General features: G+C 54.3%; 1 protein-coding gene and 1 long non-coding RNA gene across 2 annotated transcripts; both read right to left on the reverse strand.

Annotated features, from left to right (window-relative positions):
- Positions 1 to 6,238: 6,238 nt before the first annotated feature.
- LRFN3 (leucine rich repeat and fibronectin type III domain containing 3) lies at positions 6,239 to 12,826 on the reverse strand. Its single transcript, XM_043600617.1, has 3 exons — positions 11,656 to 12,826; positions 8,903 to 10,344; positions 6,239 to 6,867 (listed from the first exon to the last, which is right to left on the reverse strand). The coding sequence occupies exons 2-3, from the start codon at positions 10,327 to 10,329 to the stop codon at positions 6,402 to 6,404; spliced, it is 1,893 nt and encodes a 630-aa protein (XP_043456552.1). The 5' UTR covers positions 10,330 to 10,344; positions 11,656 to 12,826; the 3' UTR covers positions 6,239 to 6,401.
- Positions 12,827 to 16,943: 4,117 nt separating this feature from the next.
- Positions 16,944 to 18,874, reverse strand: LOC122495081. Its single transcript, XR_006300332.1, has 2 exons — positions 18,690 to 18,874; positions 16,944 to 17,191 (listed from the first exon to the last, which is right to left on the reverse strand). It is a non-coding gene; the product is annotated as an uncharacterized LOC122495081 (long non-coding RNA).
- Positions 18,875 to 19,272: the final 398 nt, after the last annotated feature.

Raw genomic sequence — 19,272 nt, forward strand, 5'->3', positions numbered from 1 at the left:
GGTGGGAGCGGGGAGAAGGGGCAGATGGAGGAATAGAGGGGGAGGGACAGAGAAAAAAGGGGAGGGACAGATATGGGGAGGTGAATTAGGAAACCAAAGTGGGCAGAGCAAGAATACCATGGCTTCCAAGAAAAGAGGGACAGGACTCCTGAGCCTGCCAAGGACAGAGAGGCTTCAGGCTTGAACTTTTGGGGTCCTGGGAAGGAGGGGGCAGGAGCCTGGACTCCTAGATTCTGAGGAAGAAGGGGAATAGACACTGGACTTCTGTGTCTGAGGGAGGAGGGGACTGGGGACCTGAACTCCTAGGTGGCAGAAGTGGCAGAGAAAGTGACAGAGGCAAGAGAGGACACCATGTGCTGGATATAGAGGTCTGGAGGATAGGGGGTGGAGCTCCCCAAGGGAAGACAATGGCTTCCACGTGACTCCCCTCCTTCCAGAACGTCCTGAGCTGGAGGACAATGCAGTTGCACCCTCCATGGAGGATCCGGGAGGACGGACAAGGCTAGAACTCCAGACAAGGAAAGGCAAGGGACCTTGGGTACAGTTTCCAGCCCCTTCTCCCCCAGGTTCTGGGAGCCTGCAGCCCTAGCTCCCTTCTCCCCCCAGAATCCTTGCCTTTGGTAGGGAGTGTAGGGGAAGAATTCAGGAAGGAATTATCTCAATAGCTTCATTTCTCACCTGCTTGAGATCCTTCCCCTGCTCTTCAATACCAGCGGAGGAGGTGAGGGAAGGCTCCACCAAGGACACAGGGAACAGCGTTGGTGTGTAAAAGGGTGGACCTTTCAGGGAGTGTTCATTTCCTTCCAGCCTGAGGTGGGAAACATATGTGCTAGAGATGCAGCTGGGAGCTGGTTGCAGGGGGAGGGGGGCAGGGGGGGGAAGGCCTAAACCGCCAGGCTGAACTGGAACTCTTGGTCCCAGGAACCCAGGAGAGCCATAGAGAGTTCTATGTGGAGAAGGGTCAGCTTTGGCTCTACGAAGTTTCCATGAACCAGAGTGGGAGACTGAAGCCAGGGGCCCAGGACGGGGGAGATGCAGGGACCCAGGTGGTTGAGGCCAGAGCTAGAATGGAGTGGGTCGAAAAAAGGAGGAAGAATAAGTGGGAAGGCTGCTCAGGAGGCTGAGTGGAGGTTGCCCTGAGAGGACCTGGGAAGAGGGGCAGGTTTGGGAAGAGGTTAAGGCCAATGAGGCATCCAGTGGATGTGAGACGCCTGGGGGCTGTCCAGGAAGCCGAGGGAAGCCAGGTTTAGGAGAGGGGCCAGCGCTGGGGACAGAGATGTGGGGGTCATCAGCAGAGAAGGAAAACGGAAGCTTGGGGCCATGTGGAGAGGTGACGCCCCAGAAGGAGGTGACCGCGGAAGCAGGAAGGGGATCAGTTCCCAGCCCTGGGGGCCACAGCATCTAGGATGAAGAGGAAGTTCCCAAAGATCTGACGTTTTAACCAGAGGACTGGGGAGGGCTGAAGTGCACTCCAGGGGTTCCACAGAGTTGAAGTCAGAATATACCCAGAATAAAGTCCTTTGAAGTCTCACATTTTATACTCTCCATTCTTGCCAATTTTGCATTCACTTTCATCAGCCTATCCATGTGAGTTCTCATATAAAGATTTTCAAGTACTTACCAGTGACACCCATTAACCTACCCTTGTGCAACCCCCCAACAGTGAAAATCTTCGAGTGAAAATGTAGGTCTAGATTCAGTCTGTGGCACTGAGCCTCCTGGCCAGTCTCCTGGTGCACTGGGGTGTCTGTCACCCAAGTTTTCAAGGCCCTTCATAGCCTGCCCACAGTGACCCCTTCCAGAGGCAGCCAAGCCTCCCACCCTGGCCTTGTTCTTTGCCATGTGTCCCCAGCCACCCTTCCCATCACAGACAGCTAGATCTTTCTAAAGTCCAGACCTGACCCAGTTCCTCCCCGGTGGCTCTCTAGTGCCTCTGGAAAGGAGTCACAGCTCCTCAGCATGGTGGCTGGCATCCACCCACTCCTTGGGCTCACTCATCACTACCCCCCTTTCTTCTACCCTGTGCTCCAGCTACACAGAACTTCGGCCAGCTCTCTAAGAGTACAACCCTCTCTCCCTTTCTTGTGTTTTGCACACGATGTTCTCTCTTCTTGGGAGACCCTCTCTTCTCCTGGCTCTTTTTGTGTATTCCTCACGTACGCAGGGCCCAGTGCAAAATGAAAATGTGGAGTCCTTTGTTCAAAAATTGTTAAGAATTTTGTGATGGCGACAGCAGGGCGTTCAGCCAAGCACAGGGCCCTTCTAAATGTGAGGTGCTATGGGACTGCACAGGTCATACTGCTATGAAGCTGGCCCTGCATTCGGGAAATCATAGACTCTCCCCACCTCCTATGCCAGGCCCAGTAAGGAGCCCATTCTGGGCTCCCAAAGTCCCTTGGGTTTAGACAGGTCTTAATCAATCTTGCCTGTGCTTCCCCCATCCCGGCACTCTCCACCCTGGGATGCCACTGCCTGGTGAGGATGTATTTCCTCCACTGGACTGGAACTATGTGAAGGTGGGGTGTGGGGCTGTGTTGGTCACCACCGTGTTCCCGGCGTCACCCTGTACAGGTCTGGGCAACACCAAGCACTGACCACCCATCCTTGCTTTTGTGAAGCATGACAGACACTAGGGAGGAATCAAAGGCAGAGGCCAGGCTCATGTTCAACCCGGAAGAGAAACATCCCTTTTCGGAGGATCCCTTTATCTGACTCTCCCATATATGTGCCCATGGACAGAGCTGTGAAAGCCTGGCATTAGCTCAGGCCCTGCAAGGAAGGGATCACAGACACCGAGACACTCGGGGCCTGCATTAGATTAGCCGCACTCAGACACATAGGTTGAATGTGACAGCATGCAGACGGGGGAATGTCCTGGTATCAGGACTACAGTTACTTCGAGAAAACGCTCCAATAGCCTGGAACTTTGGTTTCAGGGAACCTGGTCTCAAAAATCTGCAAGGCATTCTGAAAGCCACACAGGGGGTGGGCCGCAGAAGGAGTAGTAGCCCTCCCTACGTTCAGGAAATTGGTGCACCCCGCCGGGCGGTGTTGGACAAGCTACATTTTAACTTTAAAGTCTAGATACATGTGACCATTTGACCATAGTAGTACTGTTCCTGCATGGTGCTGGGGGATAGTCCAGGCACCCTCTTGCGGAGGCAGAGGGGTCCATGCTAGAGGAACTAGCCTGCCTGCATGTATATTTTCCCACATTCCTTTCTTCCAAACTTGTAATTAGCTACTGCTTGGTGTGTGTCCCCTTCCAGGCCTGCATTTCCTCGTGTCCACATTCCCTCCAACCAGCCACAGCCTGTGCCTTGGAGAGCCGACGTCCACTGTCTGCTTGGTACCTGAACCTGGAAAAGGTTCTTAATTCCCACACTTCCTCATCTAAGGGCTGAATCCTTGGTATCAGACACCAGGGCCCTACAGCTCTTCCTGCCAGTCTCTGCAGTCTTGCCTAAGAGCTAGGTTATTGGATAGGGTCCACATTGTCCTCCTCCATATAGGGGATAGAGGCCTCTGGTGAGGTAGCCTCAAGTCTCTCTCCAGTCCATCCACTTCAGGCCCCAACCTGATCTGGGTCAGCCTTCTGCCTGGACTACCACAGTGGCCCCTTCCCTGGGCTCCCTTCTTCACTTCTGTCCCCCGTGTGCAAATAGACCTACCACTGGAGCTTCCTGAAGATCAGGGGGCACGACTCTGTTCAAAACCTCCAACGGCTTCTCATATCACTTAGAAAATCTGGACTCTTCCCAGCAGTCTACAGGGTCCTGCATCATCTCCGCCTTCACACTTTCCAGCCTCAACACAGCATCCTTCCCTCACCCCACCTCAGCACCCACTTCAGTCCCTTTTATTCACCCTGCATCCCTCAGCCCCTACACTTCTGAACAGCATGTGCACGAGGTACCCTTTCCACCCCCTGTGTAGTTGACTCCAACCTGAGCATCCTTCAGATCTCAGCTGAGTAGTCACTTCCTCCAGGAAGCCTCTCTCAATCTCTCTTCTTGGGTCAGGTCTCCTGGTTATAGGGTCTCACAGTTCCCATGAATCGCTCCTGAAGGCTCCCCTCCCCGTCACCACAGCGGCTTTACACTTGCTTGTGTGATTATTTAACATTTGTTTCCTCACCAAATGGTGAGATATGTGAGGTCAGGACCTGTGCCTATATTTTCGCAGTACTGAATTCCCAGTACACTGCACGAGTAGGCACACACTAAATTGTTTAAATTTAAAAAAAGGGTTGAGGAACGGTGCGCTCTGGCTCCCCCTCATGCCAGCAACTGGTATTTTGTAGCTGGCACTAGATCTCCAATCTTCCCCCTCCCTAGGCCCCCCTTGGCCAAGACACCTGACGCTCCCTGCTGGCTTCACCTGACCTCAGCCACCGAGGGTAACAAACAAGGACCTCATTATGCTGCTGGAGGAGCTGCTCAGGAGTCAGATCAGGTCCCTGGGACTCAGGTTGTTCCCATGGCCAATGGAAGATCATTTTCAAAGCCTACACCCACCAAGAAAACTGTTAAAGAATCTAGGGTTCTCTCCCATGAGGACGAGGTCATGTGCACCAGGTCATGCGGATCGCCAGCCCAATCTTGGGCCCTCTTCACCATGCCCCTCACACTAGCATCACTCCAGAGAACACTCAGAGGACTTAAGTCCTTCTCCCCCACCCCCATCTCTGCCTTTGGACCCACCACCACAGGTGGTCTGGGGCCAGAGAACACTATTCCTTTTACTGCCCATCTCATTCCTGGATCTCCAATGAGGCCTGGTGTTACCAAGGCCCAGAGTTTGGGCTTCCAAACCTCCAGGTCTGGTGCCTGAGAGGGACCTAGGGCAGCCCAAGACAGAGTGAGGACCAGCCTTCCAGAGACATAGATTGATCTGGACCAGGCCTTAGGCCCACAGAATCACAGGGTCTACACTCCCTAACTACACTTTCTTACCTCCTACTCTCAAATCAGCTGAATCTGGCACCTGCCCAACCAGCCCCCTGACACTGCTCTCACTGAGGTCACTGTGGCCTTGGTATCATTAAACACAATTGTCACTTGGGTCTGACTTGCCTGGTTTGCTTCACTCTGTCCCTCCATCTGCTGCTCCTGCTTAGTCTCTGTCAGGTTTTTCTCCCTGTCCCTTAAATATGGGAAGTCCCATAGGCTTCCATGGTCCCCATTCCCCATTCCCCATCTCGGATGATAGAGCCTCTTTTCTGTTCCCAGCTCCAGCCTCAGACCAGGGTCCCGAGGTCTCCTGGCCGCCACCCCCGGATGTCCTCTGTCCCCACCCCCCACATTCACCAAGTCCCCCCCTGGCTTCAGCATCTTCCCCAAACCTGCACGTCCTTCCTGGTTCTGTATCAGGTGGCTCCACTGTCCCCTCCCCTGGCCAGAGCCCTGGGCCTCACCCTGGACACTTCCCTCCCCCACAAGCCCTTCAGCTCCATAACCCATCCATTCAGCTTCCTCTCTCACCTACCCCCTACTCTTTTCCCCCAGCCCTGCCCCACTCCAGCCTTGTCCTTACCCACCTGGGTGCCTGCCTTGGCTTCCCCCAGGCTCCCAGCTTCAGTCTTCCCCTCTGGTCCACCCTCCTCATGACAGCTGGAAAGATCTTCCTAAAGCCCAGTCCCTCCCTTGTCCCTCCTCTGCATAGATCCTCCATGGATCACCAATACTATCAGGCCAGTCTGATATCTTCAGCCTGGAGGTCCTGGACTCTGCTCACCTCTCCTGCCTTGTTTCTACCACAGACCTCCACTGCCTGGCATTTACTAAGTCCTTGCTTGTGTTGGGCCCTGTGCTGGGAACAGCTTTCCCTTTCTTCTTGGCCTAATTATCTCCTTCGGAGGTCATGCTCAGATCTCATCTTTCCTCCAGGAAGCTTCCCTGACCACACCCTAGGCTGAGTCAGGCACCTTTCCTGGGCTCCCGTAATCTCCTAGGCTTCCCTCATCACCACATCTTGGATCACTCCAAACTGTCACTGTCTGAGAAGGGCTTGAGGCTGTCTAGGTCATGGCAGCATCATCCAGCACAGGGCATGCCCAGGGAGCACGCTCAGGGAATTCTGTTGACTGAATGGATGACCATCCTTAGCCTCATCCAGGAACCTCAGACAGAATGGAGCAGGGGTCTCTCCCCAGAGGAGGCATTCCCAACTCCAGACCCCTGCACAATCCCCCCCAAACCCCACAGACAGAGACAAGGGCAAGGGCCTAGGCCCAAGCTTAGAAAAATAGGACTTTCTTGTTGTGCCCCGGTGCCCCCGACACCCTCCCCATCAGAGTTTTAAAAACCGTGAGCAATTTGGTGAGTCTGAGGCCAGGTCCCACAGGGTGCCTGGGTCCTCCCACCCCTGGGGCCAGAAGGGCCGTAGAGGTGGGTGCGAGGCTAGGGTCCCGTGGGTTCGTGGCTGGGCCTCCAGGGCTCACAGTCCAGCTGGACCACGGTGTGGGCCCTGGGCACAGCAGGCTCAGGGGCAGGCGGGGCCGGTGTGGGGCCCAGGGCGCCGTTGGTCTGCGAACAAACGCTGCTGACAGGTGCAGGTGCCTTGGCCTTGCCGGGGGGCTGGCCGCCGTGCACCTTGTAGCGCATGAGCAGCACGAAGATGAAGACCAGTACCGAGGCCACGATGACTCCACCAAGGGCGATGATCATGGTGCCGCCCAGGAAGGGTGCGTGCGGGGCCCCACAGGGCCGCAGCGCCGGCTCAGTGGAGAAGCGGGAGCAGCCCACTGGCCGTGTGGCCGTCAGCCCGGTGGCGCCGTCCTCGTACACTGCTAGCACGCACAGGTCATAGGTGCGGCCAGATGCCAGGTCCGACAACAGGAAGGAGCGGCTGTCGGCGGGAATCATCCTGGAGGGACAGGCAGGCAGGGGTCAGGTCTCTGGCTGCCCGGCACCCACCCTGCACTCTACCCCAACCCTGCAGTCTGGCGAATCCTCCCCCCCCACCCATCACCAGTCTGCTGCTACCCGAGTTCCCTCTCACCACTGCTCAAATTCCCTTTCATCTGATACCCTTCAGCTGCCTGACTGATAACCTCTGGGTCATCTTATGCTCCTGGCGCCTGCTGCTCAAATCCCCCAGTTTAATCTCCCTCCAGCCCCAGTGCCCAGATTCCCTCCCAGGCTGCTGCCCACTGTTTCTCTGCTCTGCTGCCTCACTGGAGCCTCACTGCCCAACTTCCCTCCAGTCCCACCCCCCAGTCTCTCTCTACACCCTCGCTCAACTTCCCATCTTTCCCATCTGCCTCTCCTCCAGTCTGGGCCTGATTTCCCTTTTCCAACTGCCTGATTTTCCTCCAGCGTACAGCTAGAATTCTCTCATCTAACCACCCGATTCCCCCAGGCTGCTGATGCCTGATTTCCTTCTAACCTGCCAATGAATGTCCCCCTAGCCCCATTGCCTTATTATTATTATTGTTGTGTCTAGGGCCTGCTTTCCAGTGAGCCCTGTCAGCTGATTCCGTTTTCATGAAACTGATGTGCCTCAGTCATCACAGCTGATTTCTTTTTCTCCCTGTTGCCTTATTTCTTCCTCCAGCTCTGTCTCTTGATTCCCTTCTTATCTCTGTTGCCTGGTTCTTATTTATCCTTACCTTTCCCATTTCCTTTTATCCTTAGCACCCAACTCTACTTATTTCCTTTTGCAGCAGAGCACCCTGTGGGAGATTTAACTTGTTGTATAACCTGCTTTATTCCTCAACTGCTTTAATGAGGGAGTTACAGGGAACTCTGTGATTGTCTCTGAGAGGGTGGCTATCTAGAAGAGCACTTGTCTCATCCTCGCCAGGCAAAGTGGACAGGATTTGTGCGATTATCAGGCGTGGGGCCCTCCATGGAACCCACTCTCCCTACATGGAGTGCTGCTGTCTGAGAAAAGGAACAGAATAGCTCACTAGATTTCCAGGACTGAAAGGGGAATCAATTGACGATCTCTTGAGATGTGGGCCCCTGGGGAAGGAAAGTGGACCCAGGAACTGGGTTTATAAGGTGCACGCCCCAGGCCCTGGGAAGCCCGATCCTCTACAGCCAGGCCTCAGGGACTGCACCCTTGGCCTAGCCTGGCAGCGGGAAGAGGGAAGCGTCCATAGCCATCCATGCAAGTTAGACTTGGGTGAGAAGTGTCAGCAGCATCTGTGTCAGAGCCACCACTACTGGCCACATGTGGCCACAGCAGATGTTCCAAATGCTCTCGGCTCAGGGGCAGAAGATGTACTGATCCACTACTTGGGGCTTATAAGCCCCAAGTTTTCTTCTACTGTTTGCAACAACTGAACAGAGACGGGAATCCCCAACGGTGGCAAAGTGAATGTTCCTGTTCACCTAGTAGGTGGAGCTTGAACTAGGTTTGATTTGATTTAGAAAATCAAAAATTGAGATGTCACATTAGAACACTAAACATGTGGAGTTCGCACTGCACAAACCCAAAGCCTATTTAGCCTCCTCCCCCATTTTTCCTTTCAATCTGGCCTCAGTTCCTTTGCAGCAGGGCCCCCTCATTTCATTTTCCCCGTGAACTCTGTACCTTCCTGTTTGATCTCCTTTTCTTCTCACAGCACGGTTTGCATCTAGCCCTGTCATCTGGAAACAACTAGTTTTTCTTTATCTTTATATTTGATTTGTCTGTACCCCTCTACCTGGCTCCCCCCATTAACTTTGGACTCTTCTGGCCTGATTACTTTTTACCCTTGCTGCCTGATTTCTTTTTTACATCTGTTACTATTTACTTTTGCTGCCTGATTTCTTTTTATCACTGCTGCCAGATTTCTTTTACCTTCAGCCTCATTTCTCAGCTGTGCAGCAACCTGGGGTGTCAATGGATGTATTTCCAACCCTCCCCCCACCTCAGTCTGCCACCCAAGCTACCCACTGCCTGGACCCTGCACCTGTAGACGAGGATGTCATCGGCTGAGCTGTTGTACTGGATCTGGTACATGCGGATCCCCGGGATAGGCCGCTGATCTGGCCACTGGACAAGAGCAGCTGTGGCCCCATGCTCAGTCACCTGGACACCACGGTCCGTAGGGGGCGCAGTGTCAGCTGCCTTGGCGGAGGCGGAGGCAGAGGCAGAGGCAGCAGAGGGCGGGGTGAGGGCATCAGGATCCCCGTCCCGCGGGGGGTCACAACTGGTGCTGTTGGCTAGCTGGGGGGGTGGCGGGGGGCCCACGGTCAGCTCAACAGCAGCGGTGGCCTCACCAGCTGCATTGGCCGCAATGCAAGTGAAAATGCCACCATCGCCCGGCTCAGTGACCAGCAGCTCCAACGTCCCATTAGGGAAGGCACGAGCACGGCTCGAATTGCCCACCAGCCGGCCCTGGGGTGACACCCAACGCACACGGGGCTCAGGGTCCCCCACTGCCCGGCAGCGCAGGGCAGCTGGCCGACCTGCAGGCACTGCCAGCGGTGGCGAGCGGTGAGTCACCACAGGGGGCTCGCACACAAATTCCTCCTCGCCCACAGCCCAGAAGTAGCGGCCACCCAGAGCGGGTGGGGAGGCACAGGCCTCCAGGTCATCCTCCCTGGCCAGCCTCCGCAGCCACACCAGCTCGCAGTTGCAGTGGAGCGGGTTCCCACCGAAGGCCAGCACCAGGGCGGAGGCAGGTGAGCCTCGGGGCCTGGCTAGCAGCGGCAGGCGGGAGAAAAGTGGGTCGGGCGGGATGGTGGTCAGGCGATTGGAGGTCATGTCCAGCCGTGCCAACTTGTGCAGGCGGGAAAAGGCGCCAGCGGGCACAGAGGCCAGCAGGTTGTGGTCGAGGCCCAGTGTGTTGACATTGCCCAGGCGGCCCAAAGCCTCCCAGGGAAGCTGCTCCAGGTTGTTGTAGGAGAGGTCGAGATCCTCTAGTGTCTCGGCGCAGTCATCCAGGGCACCGGCCGCCAGGGCTGCCAGCTGGTTGTTGCTCAGGATGAGGTGGCGCAAGTTGACCAGGCCGCGCAGCTGACCCTCGCCCAGCGAGGTCAGCCGGTTCCCATCTAGGTGCAGGGCACGGAGGGCGCGCAGGTCGGCAAAGGCGCCGGCTGCCACGTGGCGGATGGTGTTACGCGACAAGCTCAGATGCAGCAGGCCGGTCATGTTCGCCAGGTCCCTGCGGCGCACGGCCGCGATGAAGTTGTCCGCCAGGCGCAGCTCGGCTGCCCGGCGGTCTAGCGAGGGTGGCACGAACAGAAGGCCTGCCCCCGGGCACAGCACGCTCAGGGGCAGGGACTGCGTCTGGCAGCGGCAGCGGCGGGGACACGGGCTGGGTGCGGCTGGCTGGGATGGAGACGAGGCGGGGGCCAGCGGCAGCAGGCAGAGGAGCAGTGGAAGGACGGCCATTTCGGGCAGGGTGGCCTACAGGGAAGAAGGGAGGCATTAGGGTGGGCTGCGGCCAGAAGAGGGGTGCCAGAGGGCATTAGGGTGGTCCAAGACCAGGAGAGAAGGTCACAGTGGGCTGAGAGCAAAAGAGTTGGGTCAAAGATGGTCAGAGAGAGGAGTGGGAGTGGTCAGACACATCGAAAGGCAGAAGAGATGGTCAAAGACTCAGAGGGATGTGTCATGGAGGGACACGGGGAGCAGAAATGGTCAGAGGAAAGGGAGGTAATTAGAGATGGTCAGAGACAGTTAGACAATGGGGGGGGAGTGGGCAGAAGAGAAGCCAGAGTGTTTTAAATGTGGTCAAAGAGATGGGCAAAACTGGCCAGAAGGAAGAAGTGGTCAGGGTGGTGGGAATGGCTACAAGTAGTCAAACATGACCAGAGAAGGGAGGTGGTTAGAGATGGTCAAGAAGATGAGAAGTGGACAAAGGAAGGCACATAGTCAGGGGTGGTGAGACCTAAGAGAGATGATCAGAGATGGTCAGAAATGGTCAAAAGCCAGAGAGGCAGTCAGAGAGAGGAGGAAAGGACAGACATGTCAGAAACAGGGGGAGATAAGGACAGCTGATTAGGAAGAGGAGTACGGGGAGAGGTCATCAGAGAGGAAAGGCAGCCAGAGATGTTAGAAATGATTAGGGAATTCCAGTACTCAAGAGAGACAGAGAGAAGAGAGGTGGTCGGTAAGGGCCAGAGATGGTTGGAATGGCCATAGACTGGCAGTCAGAGTAGGCAGTGGGCGGAGGGCAAGAGTGATGGCAAAAGATGGTCAGAGACAGGCAAACGCTTAGAGTGAGGGGTGGACAAGAGCGAGGAGCTGGTGAAAGATGATTAGAGAGAGGCACGACGGACAGAGATGTCAAAGGTGGTCACTGAGTGAAGCAGTAGACAGAGGTGGCCTGAGAGAGAAGCGGTGGACAGAAGTGTCAAAGATGATCGGAGCGAGGAGTGGTGAACAGAGATGGTCAGTGAGAGGAGCAGTGGCTAGGAGAGGTGTCTAGAGACAGATGAGACAGATGGTGGGAAGAAACTGGAGAACAGAGTGAGAGATCAGAGACCTGGAGGTGCCAACAACTGGGGAAGAGGTCACAGGGGCAATGCTGGTCGAATAAATGTCCAGAGAGGCACGGCAGGAGCTGGAGGCAAACCCTTGGTGGTGGTGGTAGGGTGTCTGTTTCCTGGGGAAACCCCAAGGGTGCCCAGGGGGACCTAGCCCTCACTTACCTCCACCCCCAGCCACAAAGTTCCTCCCAAGCCCCTCCCCCGCATGAGGGTCCCCCAATAGCCTTACCTGAGCTGGAAGCCCCCCCCCAGGGAGCAGAGTCCTCAGGCTCCAAGAGGTCAGGGGCTAGGTCTCTGGAGGGGGCACCTGGTCATCCCTTCTCTGTCCCCAAGGCCTCTGCAGAGGGACTGTGCTGTGTCTCAGCCAAGATCTGTGGCCATGGAGTCTGCAGACCTTGATACTTGGGGTCCTAGATCTCCAAATACACGGCTTCTAAGGGCCAATTTTAGAGACCCAGGCTCCAGTTTGGGTTGGTCAGAGCGAGTGTCTCCTAGCTCTGGTCTTGGGATGCTAAACAGCCAAATGAAGAGTCTAGGGTCTGAGTCTCAAGCCCAGTCCTGGAATCCAATACTTGGGTGCTGGGTTCAGATATTGGGGTGCTGAGTCAAGATTTGGAGGTCTAGAGACCTCCAATTTCAGCATTCGGGTTTGCAGCAAGGACTTCAGGCTCAAACTCAGGTTTAGGCCCCTTGGAATACCGGGGTTCAGATCTTGGAATTTGAGGCCTAAATCTCAGAGTTCAGGTCCCAAATAGCGGGTTCCAGAGTATAGGTATGGGAATCTGATCCCAGATTCAAGGTCCCAGGCACAGAATTCAGAGTTCAGCTTCAGATTTGGGGTTTTAGATGCAAAGTCTTGAGGTTCAGACTCCAAAATTTGGGGTCCATATTCCAAGTCTTGGGGTTCCAGAGACTGAAGTTGAGATTCCAGCCCCAGATATTAGGTGTTCAGGCTCCAGGTCTTGGGGTCCCAGCCCCAGATCAGGGTCTCAGGCTCAGGTTTCCAGATCTCTGGATCCGATCTCGGGGTGCAGGCCCCCCGATGTCGGGGTGCCGGCCCTGGGTTTGGGGCAGCGTGGTCCAGGCTTGCTTCCCGGGCTGCGGCGGGGACTGACCCGGAGGGAGGGGGGCGGATGCGGTGGGGAGGGCGGCAAGGCAGCCCCGGGGGCCGGGGTGGGGCGAGGCCTGGGCGAGGACAGACGGACAGACTGGGACACGCGGGGTGGAGGCACTGCAGCGCAGGTGGGGGCGCAGGGGGGAGGGGCCGCGTTCAGAGACCCCTCCCCCGCCGGGGCCGGGGCGGGGGCCGGGCGGGGGCCGGGCAGGCAAGCCGGGTCCGGGCGCTCCCGCGGCCTCCTCGCCGGGAACCTAGGGCCTCGCGCGCGCCCGCGCTTAAAGGCGCAGGCCCTGCGCGTGCCCGCGCTTAAAGGTGTAGGCAGCCCCCTCTCTCAAAGGCGCGCCTCCAGCCCCACTTCCCATGGAGTCGCCCTGGCGTTGCTTGGGAGCAAGAAAAAAATCCTTGGATACAGAGAGACACAGAGAGAGACACAGAGACTGAGACAAAGAGACACACAGATTGAGAGAGACAGAGACAAAAAGATAAGCAGGCTTAGACTGAGAGACAGGAGTACAATGAGAGAGGCAGATAGAGAGATGGAAGGATACACATATTCAAAGAGAGAGGGAAATACACAGAGACAGTGAAATAGATAAGGACAAGACAGAGACAGACAAAGACAGAGACATAGAAAAAGTCAAAGAGACAGAGACATGGGTGGGTGGAGGGGGTAGGTGGGAGGGGGTAGCAGATACTGAACTGGGGCAACTCAACTGTGAAGATGGGTATGTGTATGTGTGTGTGTGTGTGTGTGTGTGTGTCCAGTTCTTATTCATAGCCCCGGATATGCCTTACATCCCAAAGCCTCGGGCCCCCAAGCCTCTCTCCTGTCCCCTTGTCTCAGCACCACCTCCCTGGGATGCCCTTTCCTGGGTGGCATTTCCTTATTTGGACCCTGTTCAGCAACAAGCCTGATCTTTCAGGCCAGAGAAGAAACTGCTCCTTCCCAAGCCTCCTTGCCCTGGCTGCAAGGGGAAAACTTGGCTCCCCTACCTTGTGCCCTCTGGAGTTATAGCTTAGACCTAAAGACACACTGGGCAGATATCCCATGGAGGAAGAAAAAGATAGGAAATGGGACAGAGGCAGGGGGCTGGACAGGTTGACCCAGAAAAGTGTGTCCACTGCCTTCCCCTCTCAGGTTCACTGACTCAGGTTCACTGCCCCACAGAGGACTCTGCTAGAAATGTACTAACACATGACTCACCAGGTGTGGGGCCTGCCTGTCCAGACTATTGTGAGAAGATAGTGGAGGGAAGGGTGGGGCGTTCCACACGTCTCCCGGCACATGGTATTGCAGGAGGACAGATGTGGGTGGTGGCCCGCATGCCTGCCCTGGGAACTTGGTGATAGCAACATGGAGGACCTGATCTTTGGGGCCCCTGGTCTGAAGGGAACACAGTCTTGGCCTTTGGTCATGGCCCTAACCCTGGGGGAACCTGAATGGTCACAAACCACCCCTGGGGATCTCCCTTCTGAGTAGAGGAGTAAAGCAACCTTGTTGGGGGCAGGAACATCGATGCACATCCACCCTGGCATCCCTAGCTCTGCTGAAGGTTTCAGAACAGACTTTTGGCTCCTTCCACTCATGTGTATTGAAAAACTGCAGCTAAAATTAACTCAGCTCTAGGGCCTGCCTTTCCAGATCATTAGCAAAGTTCATCAGTGCTCCTGGGCCAGCATAGTGGATATTGGTTACTCAGACACTCAAAAAGAGGATGTAGAAGTCTCAGAGACACTACAGAAGTGGTGGAGGTGGGGGAGATACAGGGAAATGCCGGGGGACAATCCGAGAGCACGCTGGAATTAGAGTTCAGTGGAACTGGATGATTTGGGGGAAATGGGCAGGGGATTGGGGGAGAATGAGGCAGAGGATGAAGAAAGTTAATAGAGGCTGCAGGTGAAGAACAGGTTACCGCTCTGGGCAACTGGGGCTTACTTCAGCTGGGGAACATTAAGGAATCTTGCAGAACACATCAAAATGATGGTCCCCCCTCTTTTATTACCCCCTGCAAGATTTCTTCCTGCTGCATTTATCCACCAGTTGTTACCCCTTTGGGTAATAGTTGTGTCTTTGGTGGGAGAGAGTGGTACTGAGAGCCATCTGAGATCTGAGACAGAAAAGCAGAGAGGGATGCCCTGCATGAACTAAACCCGCTGGTCCTCAACATTGTAGTTGTTTGGGGATCGCCTTGAACTTAACAATAGATCTCCAGGCCCCAGTCCCAGAGTTTCTGATTTGATATGTCTAGGCGGGGTCAAACGTTTGCATTTCTAACAAGTTCCCAAGTGATGCTAATGCTGCTGGTCCAGGGACCACACTGTGAGAACCGCTGGGTTAAACCAGGGAGCTCTGCAACCTGCATGGAGCTGTCCACCACAGCTGTGCCGAAACCTAGTGGACTGAGGGGACTTAGCATTTTAAGTGTGTGCCAGAGAAACCAGCATATTTAGAGACATAAAGAGGGGTTTGGGAGCAGAGAGGGGCAGAGGCAGAGATGCCGGCTCAACATTTACTGTAGATTTCTGGGCATGGTTGTGTGCTAAATGACACGGCAGCAGAAGTGTGACCAAGGCAGTGTCAGGTCTTGCTTTCATTGAGCTCAAATTTCAAAAGGAAAAAGACACATCTCCAGACAGCCCAGCGTGGTCAGGGCTGCGCTAGGAGAAGCTTGGGCTAGACAGATTGGGACTGTCATGTCAGAGGCCCAGGCCACAGTGGGCAGGGTGTGACAGGGGAAGCACAGGGCAAAGTAATACTTTGATGGCAAAGCACAGGCCAGAGTGGTCAGGGCTCCTGACGGGGGAAGCAGAAGGGTGTGGGGCCCCAGAGAAGAATCCAACCCTTTAGGCACCCCCACCCCCTAGGCCCCAGTCAGGGAGGCTTCCTGGAGAGGGGACCTTTATGCTGAGACCTGAAGGATGAGTATGAACAGGGTAGGTGGGCAAAGGGACCTCTATATTGCTTGTGTGCCCTCATTCTATAGCATGTGCAGTCTGGGGGTCCCTGCAATACCCGAGTAGTACCGTGCATGTGTCTGCATGTGCTGTAACCCCTCATTAGCTCCTGCAAGGGTATCCTGATGGGATGGTGTTTTGGGGGGTTCCACTCAATTGCCGCATTTACTTAATTACAACATCTGGAGAAGGGGACAAAAGCAGCGGAAACAGCCACAGCAGGAAGAATGAGGTTAAACTGCCTGAGAGCTGAGGGGGCCTTGGGGGAAGAGGACTGCTCATATGCATGCACAGAATCTGCCTGAATATACACAAATACACACGGGGGACACATCCATATTCACACATGCACATCACGTACTCAGAGGCTCACCAGAACACAGATACAGCAGGCGCATGGAACACATATACACCTGGCTTCCTGTTCAAATATAGGGGACACACACATGCACAGACTCACACTCAGACATGTGAGAGATCATATGTGTAAAAACACATTCTGCACAGATTCTCTCTTGCATGCGTGAGCCACATTCCCACATATATACACAAGAAACATTCAGAAAGTCGTATCAAATACCTATAAGGTATTCAAATCAATGAAGTCTGTTAAAAAATCACTTTACAAATAAACTTAGGCCCTCTTCAAGTTGGGGGTTGTTTGAGCAATCATGGATAGAGGTGGTGTCCCCTTATCCTCAACTAGTCCCTGCCAACCCAAGCCTAGCCAGTGGGGTTCATTGGAATTAGCTCAGCTTTGTAATTAGCACATGAATTGATACTGAGGACTGGGAATTCATTTCATTTTTTTTAAGTTTATTTATTTATTTTGAGAGAAAGAGAGCATGAGCGCAGGGCAGAGAGAGAGGGAGAGAGGATCCCAGACAGGCTCTGCACCATCAGCACAGAGCCTGATGTGGGGCTTGAACCCACAAACTACAAGATCATGACCTGAGCTGAAATCAAGAGTCAGATGCTTAACAGACTGAGCCACCCAGATGCCCCAGACTAGGAACTGGCTTTAACGATTAGGTCGGAAGGTGCATTTCCATACGGATGGGTCAAAAGAGAGGGGCAAGAAGACGAGTGCATACTCCCCACCCTCCCAAACATATACACTAGCCACCACCGTAAATCAGACTGATGGGTTCCAGGCAAGCACTGACTTCTACAGGGCAACCACAAGATCCTGTGTATGAGGTTCTGCTTAGCTATGGTGGAAGACCTAACGTGAGGCTCAGGGTCTGCTTTAATGACTTCCACCTGTCAACGTGGAAGAAGACTTCCATAAGAACATGGGGGCAAGTTTACATTTGGGCAAAGAATGGAGTGGAATATACCGATGAGTTTTAATTAGTAAACATATAGCCAGTGGGCCACTGTATGAAAACGCTATGTGAAAGCCGGAACACCACAATTGGGGATTAGAGTTTCATTTCACAGAATGACAGGGGGTGCTCAAGGTTTATTGATATCAGGGGCCCAGAGAGGAAGGGTCGGAGTATCAGTAAGTGTAATGTCAGCTACTGTAACAAAGAACTCCCTTGATTTCAGTGACTTCACACAATAGTTGATTTCTTGCCACAGGTGTCCTGCTTGGTTGGCATCTGTCCTCCATCTGGTGACTCACACAGCAGACTGGTTAATCTTGTGCCTCCATCATTTCCTGGGGCTCCAAATTATCTGCTTCCACCTGGCAAATGGGAGGAGAGAGGGTAAAGAAGTTTCACCAGCTTCTTAAAACGCTTGGCCCAGAAGTGACCCTCTATAAACCTCCCTTCTGCCCGTATTTTATTGGAGAGAACTAATCGCATAGCCACCCCAGATGCAAGGAGGGCTGAGAACATATCCCCAGGCTGGGCAGCTTCCTGCCATCGTAGTTATGCAGAGTGTATGGATGATAATGGACCCAACATCAACCACCACCAGATCCACAACCTCAGGGGGAAGCAGCAGGAAGAGGCTGTGGGATCTCCTTCCATTCACTACAGCGAATCCTGCTCCAGGGAGATGTCTCAGCCCCACGCTGACCACCCACCCACCTACCCTGGTCCCGGCCTTTGGGGTGGGTGATCACAAATTTGACTCCTTTGAGGGCAAAGTGAATCTGGCTTGATTTGATAAATCTCTAGGTCAGTGCTGAAAGATGACAGTGAGTATCCAACACTTTTTTCCCCCCCAAGCATTTATTGAGCCCTCACTATGTGCCAGGCCCAGTGCTAGGAACACACCTGTGAATCAGGCACAGTCCAGGCTTTGGAATTTTGTCTCCTCATAAGGCAGAAAGAGAACAGGTAGTTTCTGGACCTGTGTTTGTCACTGTGATATTCCATTATGAACAAGATTGGGGAGAGGGAAGGGACAAAGAAATCACCAGGTCTGCCTGCCTGTGTGTGATGGTGGGGTTGGGAGTGGAGGTTCAGTGAAGGGATGAGGGCAACATTTGAGGACGAAGTCACCTGGACCAGAAGGGGGTACATAGGTTTGAACATAATCCCTGTATTATCTGTGTGATCTATCTATTATCTATCTGTGTGATCTATCTATTATCTGTGCAGATCTGTGTGCTAATCATTAACCTAATGATTCCAGCTCCTAACACAAACCACTGTTGACTCAAGTGCTAATCAGAAATCCAATCTCTGTGAACACAAACCTGTGCTGATTCATGTGCAAACTGTAAATCTATGCTGACTGTAAACTCTGTCCTGGAGCAGGGCTAAATCACAAACTTGGGCAGGAACACCAACCAACAATTACCAACTCAAAAAGATCCACATGCTAATAGCCACTTTTAGTTGATTCATGTGCTAATTAGTATCTTGGGATAACTTAACTGAATGATCAGAGGGTGTTGCAGTCTTGAGGAAGAGAAGTACTGACTCTGAAGCCTGACAGTCTAAGTTCAAATCCCAGGTCTGTTACAGACCAGTTGAATTGACTATGGGCAAATTATTCCCTTCTTTGGGCCTCAACTTCATTCTTCATTCATTCCTTCAAGAGGCGGGCTGGCTGATAGCACCTCATATGGCTGTTGGGAGGATTAAATAAGATAATTCATGTAAGAAGCTGGGAGCAGTGCCTGGCACAGATGTGTTTACTCTATAAGTACTAGCTGTAATAATGATAACGATAATATAGAGCCAACAGTTACTGTCCTGATTTCATTTAATCTTCATGGTGGCCCCTACCTCCAACTTCTTCACCACCACCACTCTTCCTTGGCCCATGTCTGGAAGCCTCACCATCTGGATGGGCTTCCCAGAGGTTCCCAGGGCAACCCCGAGTCCCCAAGTCCCGTCCCCGCTGCTGCTCCTCTCAGCACTATTCCCAGGTCGGGACACAACCCCTCAGTCGCCACTTGGGGGCAGCAACACACCGCTCAGCCGCTGCGCGCGCGGCGCATTGTGGGGCACGTAGTCTCGTGGGTGGTTTAAGCGGTGCTTCCAGCCTGGGAAGTAAACTGCATTTCCCAGAAGGCCACGCGACACCCTCTGCCTCACCTTGCTCAAATCTGGGGGCTGAGACCTCACCCCCACCGAGAGCTCGCCTCCGGAGCAGCGCGGGGAATTGTGGGGTGGCGGAACGGAGGCCCGCGCCCCGTGGAGGAAATGCTGCGCCGGCGCGGGCGGTTGGTCTAGCCAGATGGACCTTAGCGGGTGGGTAGGGGCAGCAGCTGTTCAGTCCCGGGAGTCGCCGCCGCTTTAAAGCAACGGCGTGGGGGCGTGGGGTGCTGCGCAATCCCTTACTCAGGGAACTGCGAGACCAGACCCC

This window comes from Prionailurus bengalensis, chromosome E2, assembly GCF_016509475.1.
Source record: "Prionailurus bengalensis isolate Pbe53 chromosome E2, Fcat_Pben_1.1_paternal_pri, whole genome shotgun sequence".
NCBI lineage: Eukaryota > Metazoa > Chordata > Mammalia > Carnivora > Felidae > Prionailurus > Prionailurus bengalensis.

Bases quoted from the DNA above. Each gene is read 5' to 3' on its own strand.
- LRFN3 (XM_043600617.1), bottom strand. From the start codon at position 10,329: ATGGCCGTCCTTCCACTGCTCCTCTGCCTGCTGCCGCTGGCCCCCGCC. The intron at 6,868-8,902 runs GTGCAGGGTCCA...CTGTCCCTCCAG, and splicing joins GATGACATCCTCGTCTACAG to GATGATTCCCGCCGACAGCC.